This window comes from Colias philodice, chromosome 24, assembly GCF_061535455.1.
Source record: "Colias philodice isolate Cphi_HAF_F1 chromosome 24, ilColPhil1 Martin Lab GWU primary, whole genome shotgun sequence".
Classification (NCBI taxonomy): domain Eukaryota; kingdom Metazoa; phylum Arthropoda; class Insecta; order Lepidoptera; family Pieridae; genus Colias; species Colias philodice.
Window position 1 is genome coordinate 6,198,370 of NC_143109.1, and position 15,541 is coordinate 6,213,910.

General features: G+C 32.3%; 1 protein-coding gene across 1 annotated transcript in view; it reads left to right on the top strand.

Annotated features, from left to right (window-relative positions):
- Nucleotides 1-2,841: 2,841 nt before the first annotated feature.
- Cals (calsyntenin 1) overlaps nt 2,842-15,541 on the top strand; it is a 210,058-nt gene continuing 197,358 nt past the window's right edge. Inside the window, exon 1 of the mRNA XM_089710348.1 lies at nt 2,842-3,098. Within this exon, the coding sequence (XP_089566474.1) occupies nt 3,014-3,098 (85 nt within the window). The 5' untranslated portion in view covers nt 2,842-3,013. The remainder of the gene's footprint in view (nt 3,099-15,541) is intronic.

Here is a 15,541-nt window from a genome sequence, read left to right on the forward strand (position 1 = left end):
CCAAGGAGCGTTAATATTATGTAAATTGATTTAATTTTAATGAAATCTCATAGATGGCGCTGTTTTAAATTTGTCTTTATACTACTAAGATTCATTATACTGTTTCTCTGCCAAAATTACTTAAATGATGTAGTTTTTATAGTGTAAAGGTAGACAATAGCATGGCTTACTCAAAAACAACATTTAAACATGAGTCTTTATATTGTACGCTGTCGTAGTACACGGAATACGTAAGAAAAATAAAGGTTCACAGCTCCTTCCCCGAAGGTGATAGCATGATAATATGTATATAACAACCTGACCCGACCTGTTAGTAATATTCATGCAAAATTTGAAGTAAATCCGTGCAGTACTTTCTGAGATTAGCCTGGACAAACATACAGACAAACAGACAAACAGACAAACCGACAAACAGACAAACAGACAAAAATTCTAAAAACTATGTTTTTGGCTTCTATATCGATTATAGATCATGGATTATGTATTCTTTTAAAAAAATATTCAATGTACAGTTTTGACTTTCCTACGATTTTATTATATGTATAGATTGATATCAGGTTAAATTAAGAACGCTTGATAAATAATGATAAATACTATATTTCGCTGCTATATGATAAATGATTGTTATTAATAGAACGTAGAAAATAAAAATATTTTATGGAGATATTATGATAATGGACAGCTGATAATAAGACAATAGAATTATCAGTTTGAACAGATTGCAATACATAAAATTGGTCAAAAATTATTATTTTATAGCCTGAGTTTACGAATAGTTTATATGAAGAGGTTAATAGTTTAAATAAAATTACGACGTAATATAGCAGTACATTTTTATCTGACAAATAGATTTCTTTCTAAAGATTTCTTTAGTAGTGTCCCTGCTAGTTTAACTAAGAATTTAAATTCGTCTTCAGCGCTTGCAGAGTCTTTATTGAGGGATCACGTTGCTGAGTGTAACAAATTATTTGAATTGCAACACGTGACTGCTGATGAAATTGTTAAAACTTTTAAAACATTAAATTTAAAAAAAACATGTGATCTCTGGGGTATGTCTGTAAATTTAGTAAATAACATCATAGAAAACATTGCCAATCAACTAGCGTTTATATTTAATCAGTGTTGCGACTGTGGTATATTCCCTGATTTACTAAAGTTTAGCAAAGTTATTCCTTTATTTAAAAGTGGTGACCAAGAAGACAGTAATAACTATAGGCCAATTTCCATATTACCAACTTTGAGCAAAGTCTTCGAGAAACTAATTTTAAACCAATTAAATAGTCATTTTGCATCAAATGGTTTACTGCACGCCAAACAGTATGGTTTCACAAAGGGGCGCTCTACCACTGATGCCGGAGTAGCTCTTTTGTCACATATATACAAAGCATGGGAAAATTCAAAGAATGCTTTGGGGATATTCTGCGACCTTTCTAAGGCTTTCGACTGTGTAGAACATTCCACTCTATTACGGAAACTAAATTTTTATGGTATCAAAGGTTTAGCTCAGGATCTCATAGCTTCATATCTTCAGAACAGGGTACAAACCGCTGTCGTTAATGGAGAGAAATCTCGCGGTGCGCCGATTAACATAGGTGTTCCGCAGGGATCTATCTTAGGACCGTTTTTGTTCTTAGTGTATATTAATGACCTACCTTATTATTTGCAGGATATGTGTGAAATAGTACTGTTTGCAGATGACACCTCATTAATTTTTAATGTGGATAGACATGACACAAATGTTGACGAAGTAAACTCTGCTCTTTTACGCATATCTAATTGGTTTAATGCTAATAATTTACTATTAAATACAAAAAAAACAAATTGTGTAGAATTTATCCTCCCAAATGTAAAAAAGGTGAAAAGGAATATTATTTTAAACGGGGAGGTATTATACCCTGTGGAATCGACTGTTTTTCTTGGCATTAGATGAGAAGCTTCAATGGGGGGCCCATGTTACCACCACCGCTGCTAAGCTCAGCTCAGCTGCATATGCAGTTAGAAGAATAAGGCATCTCACCGATGAAGAAACGGCTAGATTGGTTTACTTTAGCTACTTTCATAGCATAATGTCCTATGGAATTCTGCTATGGGGCAGGGCTGCAGATATAGAAACTATATTTATATTACAGAAAAGAGCCATACGCTCTGTATATAATTTGCGTGCTCGAGACTCACTAAGAGATCTCTTTAAGAATACTGGTATCCTTACTGTACCGTCGCAGTATATATTTAATAATATTTTATATGTACATAATAACGCTTACTTACACACAAAAGTAGGAGATAGACATTGTTATGACACAAGAAACAGAAATAAAATTGAAATGCCATTTTTCCGGCTAGCTAAAGTTAAAAATTCATTTATGGGCCAAGGTATACGCTTTTACAACAGAATTCCTCATAATATTAAAGAGTTTAGTAGTTCTAAATTTAAATCTTATATAAAAAATGTACTTGTCAAGAGAGCCTATTACAGTATTAAGGAATATATGGAAGATAAAAACCCATGGAGGGTTGTCGCGTGAAAACCACAGGACAGTTCTTTGGCATATTATGATAATATATTATGATATTACTTAGGTAATTTGTAAAATTGTAAATCTGACATGATTAAAAAGAGCAACTATGGAGTTTCTTGCCGATTCTTCTCCGTAGATACTGCTTTCCGAATCGGTGGTAAATGTTAAAAATATGTACTTAATGACGTTTCAAAAGTGCTTCTAGAAGAAGTCTAATTGAATAAATAAATGTTTGAGTTTGAATAAAACATTGTCGTGTAGACGTGTCTTTAATTTTAATGTGTTGCCATACGCTAAAATGTATTAACAAGAACACAACAGCGCAGGCTCGAACACAATCGATGAACACATCCGTCATCCGCCGCCATTTGCCAAAGGAAGGTTGATCGCTGCCTTGAGGTGCAGCGCAAGTGTCGTTGGTTTGACTATGTCGAGTGCATAATTTGTTTTTTTTCGATTAAACTGTGAACTGAGTGCACATAAAATAAGTTAAAATGATTGTGAGGTTTTTGAGCCTTCTGTGGGTCGGAGTTTTCCTGGCTTCGGCACACAACGGTGGAGGAAACAACGACAATGAAGGTAATTCTAACCCTTCTATTTGTTTTTCTTTTATGCTTCGCCTTCACCTGATGAGGATATAATTTGCATATTTTTTATTTATATTCCATGTCAACGAAGAGTTATTGTAGTGATGTCATTAATGATCATTGAAGAATATATATTTTAAAATTCCCGCTATACATTGAAATACATATATCGATGGTAAAAATACGATAATGAAATCTTGCATAAATTGTTGTTTCCCGGCTTTCGAAAATATGTCTATGGTGTGCATGGATTTCTGAAGAAACTGGTCGTGTGGGTGTTAGGTGAACCGGATTGACCACTTCTTGTGATACTGCACATATACATTGACGACGGTGACCCGGTGAGCCTGTGGGCGTACGCCTTTTGCAGTTGATTCATTTTCGATATAGTATTCGCAAGAGGTGAATAAGAGGCCTGTTAAATTTATCTGGCAGTAATTTACATAGTAGGTCACCAAAACATTGAATACCTTTCACATTATTTTTCACACAGAATAAGGGACTTATTAATGAACTAATATCACAAAAACAGTGAATGGAATGCATCATTATATTTAATTATATCTTCTTATACTCCTGATTTCAGTCTATAATAAGGTTAAATCATAACTAAACAAAAGATATTAATTACTGTAACTAAATGAAAGATTTTCTCACAGGCCCAATTTATTGAAGACATGAACAATGAAAAGATTCTTAAGTTTTCATTGTTTTTTAAAAGATCCAAGATATTGAAGTTGAATGAAGTAATGGAAAATCAATTAACATTTTCATGTAAAAAGAAATGTGTGTTTGTAACATTTTAACACCTCAAGAGGAATTCTGTGTTCAGATTTTGTATTGTCTAATGAGAAATGTGTTCTTTTGTGTGAAAGTCTTAAGAAAACATTTTGTTATAAAATAGAGAGTTAAAAAAAATATATTTAAATCCATTGTGAAGTCTTAAGAAATCATAGAATTAACAATGGATTTATAAATATTTTATTAGTAGGTATGCTAAAAGCCTAATTGTAAAGAATCCATTATGTATAAAATCATAAAATTTATTACACAAACAAGATTTTGCATTGATTAAAATTCAGTAATTAGGTACAAATTAATTAGTTTGTAACTTTGTACCTAACTAACAGTTTTCATTAATTAATGTAAAACATGGCAAGTATAATATACAATGTTTTGTTTTGAAACAAGTAATGATAGTTATTAGTTAGTCCCACAAGGTGCTGTAGACAAAATGATGTCATTGTATACTGTGAGATGTTTTTAAAGATTTTAGTTATCAAATTGTAGGTAACATGTATTGTAAACAACTGGTTTATATGCAAGCAAACTAAAATAAACAATTTTTAAGTATAAAATTCAAGTTACAAGAAATATTACCTACATAGGTACTTTTACAGACTATAAATTCAGTAACCAAAAAAAAAACTTCATTATCAACTAAATGGACAATATTTATTAAATTTAATCATTTATATTTCAACATTTAAATATAACAAAAAGTAGCATAAAATTTTCAGTCAAACATACAGTAAGTAATAATAACAGGTAACCAAAAAAAACTTCATTATCAACTAAATGGACAATATTTATTAAATTTAATCATTTATATTTCAACATTTAAATATAACAAAAAGTAGCATAAAATTTTCAGTCAAACATACAGTAAGTAATAATAACAGGTAACCTACTAAGTGAAGCAAAGTATAAATTACATGTAAATCATTACCTCAATGTTATACATGTATCAAAGAGCCCTCATGAGACAATATACATAATATTGATATATCTAATTGTACAATAGTCATGGCCAAACGTTTATTCAATCTGCTAGATCATAATGAATGTGCCTATGATTCACGCGATGTCGTCATCGTGGCCATTCTATTTTTTTTCGCGCTTAAATTCGCAATGTAGCTTTTCATATTTGGTGCTGCCAGTATGCGCATTGTGAATTAATGGCGTATTAGCATAATTAACCTCTCCAGATGTCCGACGGAAGAGGCTATAAAACACCGGTGGCTTCCTATGGATTAGCTTTTCTAAAAATATAATCGGCGCTTTGAATATTTTATGGCGCATTACCGAGGTTCGAATTGTTGGGCGATATCTCTTGATAAATTTACGTAATAAGGATGCTAAGGATAAGCTTCGTAAAAGCTGAAATGTGTCTTCCAGTTTCCTTTGTAAGGTTTTTGTGAATGCCTTAGCCTTTAAGGATAATAATAGATTTATAGGATTCCACCTCTATTAATGCATTTTAAAAAGACTTTCAAACAAACAACTCTAGTTTTTGTTAAATAAGCGCTTACAATAAATTATTTCTCACGTTCCGTTCGTTACGTTCATTATATATATAAATACTTATTTCTTACGTTCTAGAAAAAAAATTCAAATAATTTTTTTTGTATGGTATTGCAACGCGATACAACATACGATTTATAAAACACATGCAATATATTTATAATTATCACTACATAGGTAGTATAAAACAAAGTCACTTTCTCTGTCCCTATGTTCCTATGTATGCTTAAATTTTAAAACTACGCAACGGATTTTGATGCGGTTTTTTTTAATAGATAGAGTGATTCAAAGGGAAGGTTTTAGTATATAATTTACTAGAGGTCCGCCCCGGCTTCGCCCGTGGTACATATTTCGCAATAAAAGGTAGCCTATGTCCTTTCTCGGGTATCAAAATATCTCCATACCAAATTTCATGCAAATTGGTTCAGTAGTTTAGGCGTGATTGAGTAACAGACAGACAGACAGAGTTACTTTCGCATTTATAATATTAGTATGGATTATGTTTTAGAGTTAAGACAAAGCGGGCGAAGCCGCGGGGGGAAAGCTAGTAAAATATAAATTAAACTTTAAATTGAAAAAGTAGGTTGTAAATGTCTCGCAAGCGGTGCAAAAACGTGTTTGACTCAGGTTTATCATTTTATGAAACCTATCATTCTATAAGGGTTTAATTAAAGACCGAAATGTGATATTCTGTAAATGTTTAATTACGTAAATCAATTAGTTGCCGTCGTAAATATATCAACGTGTTCATTATCCTTACTCGATCTTGGACTGGAATAAGTTTAATTAATGCTCTCCTTTCGAATTAAACGTAAACATGATAGTTTAGTGTTTTAAAGTCACGAATATAGATAAAAAGTGTGATGTCGTTGACCTAATTGTTATCGTAAGGAATTATCAAAAATGCATCGTAACAATTCGCAGAAAATTGTGTTGAAGAATTTTTTCATTCCGTGTTATTATTATACATATATTGTGTAGGTATTTTGATTTGTTATATTAAGGTAATAATATTATTTCATAACTATACGATATCGTGATACAAAGAGCTAAATTTAACACGTTTTAATATATTTGTAACCTACATTTGAATTACATGTATTCAACATGGCACCAGGTATATAATATGCACTCAACGCAGTAGGTACACAAGTTTTATTGGTATAACAACGTTTATGTAAGTGCTCTAGGTACTCCACATTATTATATACTACCGCTTTGCTACTCTGCGGTGATTCGGGCGTGAATAAATTACTAAAACATTGCAGTAACTGCAGAGGTCTTAAGACTACAAATTCAATGCTGTATTTTGATATGTACAACATACATACGTACGTATATGAAGGTGTATTTGGGGTAGAATAATTTAATGAAGGTAAATGTTATGGTTTTGTAGGATAGAGAGACTATTAAATGTTATCTTGATGTATCGAATTAAAATTGCATTTGGTTTGGATATTGACAGGCATTGCTAAAAGCATTTTTTAGTTATTGATTGATTAATGTGAATTAAGGGCCGATTTTTCAATGCTTGGATAAAACTTATCCGTCCAATAAAGTATTACACGATAATATTAAAATGTCACGTAAACTGTCAAATACGGGCAATTAGAATACGTTTTTAAAATGGTAGTTTTATACATTATTCGACGAATAAGTTCTATCCAAGCATTGAAAAATCGGCCCTTAATCAAATCTTTTTACGTACATAATATCTGTTGCTGTGCGTTTGTTTTTAAAGAATATAAGTAAAGCAAAATATAAATGTAAATAATATTTATTGTATTATTCTGTATTCATATTGTACTTATTTCGATCTTAAATTCCATATTGTCTGCAGCAGAATCTTAAATAATACACACGTTACTTCCCTTTTTACAAATGGCTACGCAAAAATGGCGTGATTTGTTTACAAATCTCTCAATAAAGACCCACATCTGGGATCAGGGCTGTCAGAAAAACTATTTTTGTATTATTTATTCATATTTGCACATCAAAATAACTGTATTATGCCGATGAAAGACATACGTGTTATGATTTCATTGTTTATAATAGCGTGCAACAATACAATGCTCACTATTTTATGGATTAGCTTTAAAAAATGTTTTACTTCAATTTAACACCTCACATTTTTGTAGAATAGGACCTAATTTGCAAAATATAAATTATTGACTCTTCTGATAAAACGTATGCCATATAGTTTTCATTTATGAGTGTCTCTTAATAATAGCTGAATAAAAAAACTAACAACTGAATAATATAACATTTCCCGTGGTGGTAACCCTACGAGCGCAGCTTGTCTCATTTTTTGTTCAACTTGCCGGTGGCAGGTGGCAGTTTTTTCTACCCGTTTCCGCATCTGTGTCGGACCTGCTAAATGACGTTATCCTTATGATACTGTTTTACGTATATTACATGGGTGTTTTAGATACGGGGGTAGCAGGATACTAGTGGGTTATCTAGTAGGTACCTACATAGTTGTTTCAAGAGTTCCTCAAGAGTACGTATGTTTGAACGCGCTAATCTCAGGAATTACTGGTCCGATTTGAAAAATTCTTTCGGTGTTTGATAGTCCATTTTTCGAGGAAGGCTATAGGCGAGGAAGCTATCACGCTAAGACCAACAGGAGCGGATCAATGCGAGTGAAACCGCGGAAAACAGCTAGTTATAGATACCACTAAAATATACCTTTAACGTGATGTGAAAAATATGGTAAAATAAAAAGCAATTATGTGATAAGGATTTATTTAAATAAGAAGGTATTTTCTGTTAGTGATACGGAGCTTTAAAACACATCAACATTAAATAAACCTTCCTTTCATTTTTGTTATAACGATAACAAAATCTATCTAGTATCTAGTAAATAATCTATCAGTGAAGAAAAAACCTTATTGCTCTGTAGCGTTCTCTTTCAGACCAGTAAATTAAGAAATCTTTATGCAAGTATTTAGAGTTTGAATGCTAATTTGATAGACTTGTGACTTAGGACTATAATTAGATGATAATTGAGCCAATTACCTATAGCACAGGTAATAATTAACGGTCTTAGGTTCTATCTAATTGACTTGACAAGTGTCGCATGATTTTCGATTGATTATTACCAAATAAGGTTTCTTATAGGTAATTAATGTTAACCTCTTCATTTTTTAGAGACATTAGGTTGCCTTTTTTTGAAGGTTATATCTATCTATGTAGTAAAATGTATCTAAATCTGTTCAACTTTTACTTTTCTACTTTCATCGTACTAAACTAAATTTCTCTTTGTTTAAGCACACGAAAATAATTATTTTCAAGGATACTTACGCTAATGCTCACTATCAAGTGCTTCTGTACGTGACATTCGCGTGACAGCATTGTTATATATTTGCGCAACGTGACATCTCTTTAAAATTTTCTCTTTCTACCCACAATTTCAAAGACGAGAAAGATATCAACTTATCAGCCATTAGGCGTATATTTGAACCATAAGCTATACCATACCATATAATAGCTAGCTAGCTAGATATTCTTCCTTTTTCAACTTTAGAACATCTTTTTAATTTTTTTTGTACCCACAAATTTTTTGGCGAGAAATTATCAGCCAACTGTTGGCTTATATTCGAAACAGTTGGCTGATAAGTGATAAGTAGGTAAATTTCTTGACCTTAGAATATATCGGGACAATTAAATATCTATGAATAGAAATAAAAACCTTCCAGCGTGGAACGCAACGCGAAACAACCAGTCTCATCTCAAGGGCCTCGCAAGTGCTTTCTCTATTTTGAAATCGCTTTAAACGGTAAAGTAGGTTACGTAATTGCTTGCATCGTGTATAAAGGACGAATGAAAAGTGGGAATTACAAAACGATTTGAGTGCCAGTGCATTTTATAAAAAAATTGCATTTTTGACTTGCACTTTGAGGCCCGTTTTTGAGATGTTTTTGAAGATTTGTGTGGTTTTTTGTTTGGGAGGGTTATTGTGTAGTATTTCATGTTATTATACTTGAATATGTCTTTGGTCATTTAATGATATTGAAATATTATATATAAATATAAAATTCTCGTGTCACAATGTTAGTCTGCATACTCCTCCGAAACGGGTGGACCGATTCTCATGAAATTTTCTGTGCATATCGGGTAAGTCTGAGAATCGGCCAACATCTATTTTTCATATGTACCACGGGCGAAGCCGGGGCGGGCCGCTAGTATATAATATATTTCTACTCCAACAGCTATATTTTGCCTTCGTGTGTTTTCTTAAATCGCGCTAATATCAGCTATCTACACTAATATTATAAAGAGGAAAACTTTGTTTGTTTGTTTGATTGTAATGATAAACTAAACTACTGAACTGATTTTAAAAATTCTTTCACCATTCGAAAGCTACATTATCCACGAGTAATATAGGCTATATTATAATTATCATCATGCGAAGACCAACAGGAGCGGAGTAATGCGGGGGAAACCGCGCGGCACAGCTAGTGTAATATAAAGTGAGCTTAATAACAATTAAGCTGTTAATCTTAACTTAATACAATTGGAAGATAAGTTAAGCTCAGAATTACCAGCGGTTTACAGAAGCTATGGTTTCTAGTTATTTTTACGATATTTGCCAAGTGTTTGCGGATTTTTAGGTTTATTTTACAAACTGTATTTAAATTTAAAAAGTTAAGAGACATAAATAAGGAAAAGAGTGCCAATGTTCACTGTGCTATTTATTAAAATTTTAAGGTTTTGACTTCGAATATTCAAAACTCTTAAGACCAGCATTTATGAAGACAAATATTATTTTCTTCTTTTACCAGTAAGATCACCCGAATGCAATGAATATTAATCAAACTAATACCTGCATTTTTTTAATTTAGTTTCAAAGATCTGTATAGGTACCTACATACATACCTTATCGATAACAAGTTATGGGCTATGGGTACGGCAATATTATCGATATCGAAAGTGTAGTTATCGATTGCAGACTGCACTAGCGGCACATGAGTAGAAAGACGGAACAGAGACTAAGCTTCTTAAGAACGTGCAAAATTGTTACCTATTTTGGTAGGGTTGTCACAATAGGTTAAGACAAATTAAACAAAACATTTGTTAAATAGTTGTATAATTACACACAATTACATACATACTTACAAATGTTAAACTTGTAATAATAATGAAAGGTAAAAACACACCGTGTACAATTCTCTTCTTATTAAAAAAGGACCTAATAAAATAAACGCAAGTAGGTACTTACTTGAAAAAGTAATAATCAAAATATTTACTCACCTATTGTACTCCCTGGGATAGTTGAAGTATGATATATTTTTAGTTTTTCTAGTATGCTTCATACACACAATACAATAAACAACCATTTTTAACAATAAAATATTACGTTTTATATTAAAATATTCAAACTTGCAAGTTGCAACTAATAAAACAAACAACGTGCGTCGTATCAACCCTGAGACTGTCCTCAGCCTGTGCAAGCGCAAACCGGTTTTTTCCAGAATCGCTGCGTACGCGACAAGCGGCCTGAGGTCACACACACATGCCCCGCGTACTTGTAGTAGTGCAATCGATTCGCGCGGTTGTTTGAAGCTTAGTCTCTGTTCCGTCTTTCTACTCATGTGCTAGCGGTGTGGGATGACCCACTTTATGGAACCGGTGAAAACTGGCGTGGATGGTGTTTAGGAGGTATGGCGTGAATAAGGATTGGATGATTCTTGTAGCAGGAATTTGTGAATTATGAAATAGTACCTACCAAACCAGATTAGATACTAGCTTTAACATAGGTACAGGACATATAAATGTACAATCATTAATAACCTTTTAGGATTATATTTATATCACAGTTGTCACTTTTATGTTGGTCCAGGTTATAGTTTTCCAATTACTATCTTATGTGATAGTAGCTTAGCCTAGAACATAAGCTATGTCACAAATTCTTATACTAAAATCCGTTCAGTGGTTTTCCCGTAAAAGAGTAACAATCATAAGTCCATCTTTACAAACATTCGCATTTCTAATATTATAGGTAGTAGGTTTACATCCTATGATGTTATACCATATGTTTGCGGCCAAATTTTGACTGGCAACCTAGTCGATATATATTCTCCTAATTATAAATATACCTACATAAAATTTTGATTTCATCAAAAAAACTATGAACGAAGTAATCCTGCGGTGGGATCTAGTATACTATTAGTCAACACGTCACAATAACAAAATTACTCAAACTAATAAAACTACTAGAAAATGAGAGTTGCGGCTGAATGTCTCCTGCGTATTGAGAGTGGTCTAATTAAAGGGTTGGCTTCAAATTAATGTTATTTATAACTTTGTGCACATAATCCCATGTTAATATTCCGGGGATTCTGCGTCCCGTGTCGAAAGTTTGAAACGTGACGCGTGAATGTTTCTTCGAATCCAATTCTATAGAGATATATTATGTTATAATTAATAGAGGGAATTTGAAGTACCTATGCATGGATGATATGATTTATGAAGGAGAAAATCAGTAGATGGTGATAGCTGTTAAGATAAAATAGCTTTCGTTTATCCACTTTAAGTGTATTCGATCTAATTGCAATAATCATCTGACTGGATCAATTGAGACTTATCGTTGCAAAGAGCGAATACAATTATTTGTGTAAACAGGTATTTAAAAAAAATCTGAACATTTTTGATCTTTGCTTTCAATAGATAGTGGTGCATAATTGCATTTAATTTAAAAATACATTTCATTATAATGAAACATGAATAAAACGAACCAATTTTATTGGACCCGAGTGCAATTTTACACATCGATACAGTACCTACGTTTTCGAATAATTCTACTCAAAACAATGTCAGTATAAATTGGAAAAAGTAAACAGAAACAAAACACATACAGATCAGAGACAAGGCAGCGAGGGTACGTGCGACAGACAATAAATGAAAACCCAAAGAATATTCGATCCCTCTGGGGTTATTTTGTCCTGTATACAACTCCGTCACATGTTAAAACTTTTGAAGCCTCCACATGTGTTTCAGTTGGAATAAATCCAGCCTCGTTCCGGTCCATTAAACTTTCTCTTTGCTGATGCTGGTGTTAATTAACCATGTTGTCGTAATACATTATTGAATGGTTTTATGTGTATGGTTATATAGGTATTGGCCTCTATACATTGTAACAAGTCAATAACTGCGTTAAAAACAACCGACTTCAAACTTGCACTTGCAACATTTACAAATACAGACAAAAATGCTCATAAAATAAAAACTACTGGGCCTATCCGAATAAAATTTTTATGGGACCAATTCGACACCATCCCGCATCGAACAAAAAAAGAATCACGTAAATCGGTTCAGAAACCACGGAGTAATCGGTGTACATACATAAAAAAAAAAAAAAAAAAAAAAACATACCGGCCGAATTGATAACCTCCTCCTTTTTTTTGAAGTCGGTTAAAAAACAAAGACACTTCCCGCTGTCGACTCTATATGTGCTTAAATCATTAAAACCACGGAACGTATTTTAATGCCCTTATGAATATAGTGGTTCTCGTCGAAGGTTTTATTAGTAAGTGTACAATTCGTTAAATCTTAAACAGAGCGGGCAAAACTGAGGGCGGAAAGTAGTTATTCCAGTTTCGATGCTTTAGCTGTTATTGTCAGGAGGGAATATATAGATATATTTATTTCGATATAGAGTTATCGAAAAACTCGATCAAGAGAAAGCTTAAATTAAAAAGTCACGTGAGAGCGAGCGCGCACGAGCAACTTTGTCTCCGCAACTATTTTGTCTCTCCCATCAATTGTATGGAGAGTTGCGTCGCTATGTGCGCGCACTTTCATACTAGCCCATGGGTGGAGAGACAAAATAGTTGCGGAGACAAAGTTGCTCGTGCGCGCTCGCTCTAAAACGATATTGTTAAAAAAAGGAAAATAAAGTGTCAATCTGGCGTGACGTGTGACAACACTGACGTTCCATGTTTGACAGAAGCGAAACAGATTGTATAAACGGAAAAAGAACAGTTTATACAACAACCCTCATTCTTATTTTTTTAATGTAACTATGATATTATTATATTTGTAATTATGTGTATTTATTTTTCAATGATGCAGTAGGAAGCCGATTTTAGAAAAAATTATATTGTAAGCTAAAATGAAGATATCAATCTCAACTCCATAAAAAACTTAAAATTCATAAATTAGGTAGGTACTTTGAAAAATGTACGATAGCTTTATGTTTGTTAGTCATTTATAAGTAACATTTGCAAACTGCAGATTTAACTGACCTTTCGCCATTTGACTGTACCGGCATTGTGATGATTTAACTAGAAATATGTATTATTCAAAGTTTGTACGATAACAGTAACTTGAGAATCCATGTTTAGATTCAGTTTCAGATTCAGAGTCAGTTTAGATTGTGAATGGATTTGAGTTGAGTTTAACTTGCTGCGTTGGTACTTGGTAGTTGGTACCTACGTACGCAAAAATGTATATATTTTTATTTATTTTATATTTATTTATTTACACATAGAACTAACTATCATTACAGGTTAACCTAATTCGACAGAGTTCTTTTATAAATTAAGAAAAACAAACATATCTCAAAAAATATAAAAAATAAACACGTTGTAACACTATAATAGCCTATTAGGCCTCATAATTAATAAACTTAACATTTTTGCTGATAGCATAATATATTTAGTAGTACCTTTGAATTATAAACCCAATTTTCAAATAATTATTTTAAGTATGTAGTATGTAGTTTACACATTACAGTAAAAACACTGTACATATTTTCTTCTGTTTGTTTTTTGCCACTCTGATCTATTCAGAAATTAAGTGGTTTAAAACGATTAAGAATCAAAATAATGTATGCTAATGTCCCAATTCAGAAGGCATATAAAAACGAATTATACGATAAATCTCTCCAATATAAACAAACCTGTTTCTAATACTATTGTAACACTATTCTATAGAAGCAAGAAGGAACCCAAACTGTGTCTATAGCATTATATTTTTAGGTCAATGGTATAAAAATCCTGGACAATAGCGGGTAGACTTTTTACTGAGATGGCGTTCAGGTACCAGGAATATAATGGGATGGAACGAGGATACAATGTGGCTTAGTGGTTTATGTGTCCCCTTTTACGATGTTTACTGGGAAGGAGTGTAATCTGAAAAATATCTGTTTGAATATGGTAGTTTCTTTAAGAGTCATGCAAATACAATAAGAATGTAAAAGCTTGATTTAAAATTAAATAGCTTTCCGCCCGTGGCTTCAAAGCAAAACCCGCCTAGTTCCTGTTCCCGTGGGTTTTCAGGGATAAAACCTATCCTATGTGTTAATCCCAGTTACCTTCTATATGTGTGCTAAATTTCATTGTAATCGGTTCAGTAGTATTTGCGTGAAAGAGTAGCAAACATATGTACATACATACACATACATCCATCCTCACAAACTTTCGCATTTATAATATTAATCAAAATAACAATTAATTTGGTGTTTTAAATAGCTGAAGAGTTGTAGTTTACATTTAGTGCTATAAAAATAACAAAAACAGTAATATCTCCTGAAGTTTCCAATAAGGCAAATAACATAAAATAATAGCTAAAGTTAAAACTTGTCGAAATCTGATTATTGTCTCTAAATGATCGTATTTGTTATAAATGCCTAAATTTCCTTACAAAGGTAAAATACAAAGGACAGAGTAGATAGGAAAAATAGATTAAAATTTGATGTTACAGATGAAAGCAACAATAAAATGATTTTCCCGTGAAAACCAAATTCAATTTGCATCTAAAATGGATTTACATAGATGCAAAATTGGAGTCTTTCAGAATGTACTAGCCATTCAGTTTTCCCGATTCATAGTAAAATGTATGTATACGAGATTATATTTTATGTACTAGGTTTTATTCATAGTTATATTATGTATTTAAAAGAGTCAACTTGTTAGGATATGTGTTAGATACTTCTTAATAAAAATTTAAAGTTGAAATTTTCACATTTTATTTAGGTCTTTTTAAAGGATATTTACCTACATAGAAAGTAACAATCATTATCTTGATAAATCGAATTATTGACTATCGAATAAGGCTAATAATAAATAATAACCTTATTAAACTTTTGCGTGGCTTCGCTCGTGTAATTAGTATTATAATTTATCCCTA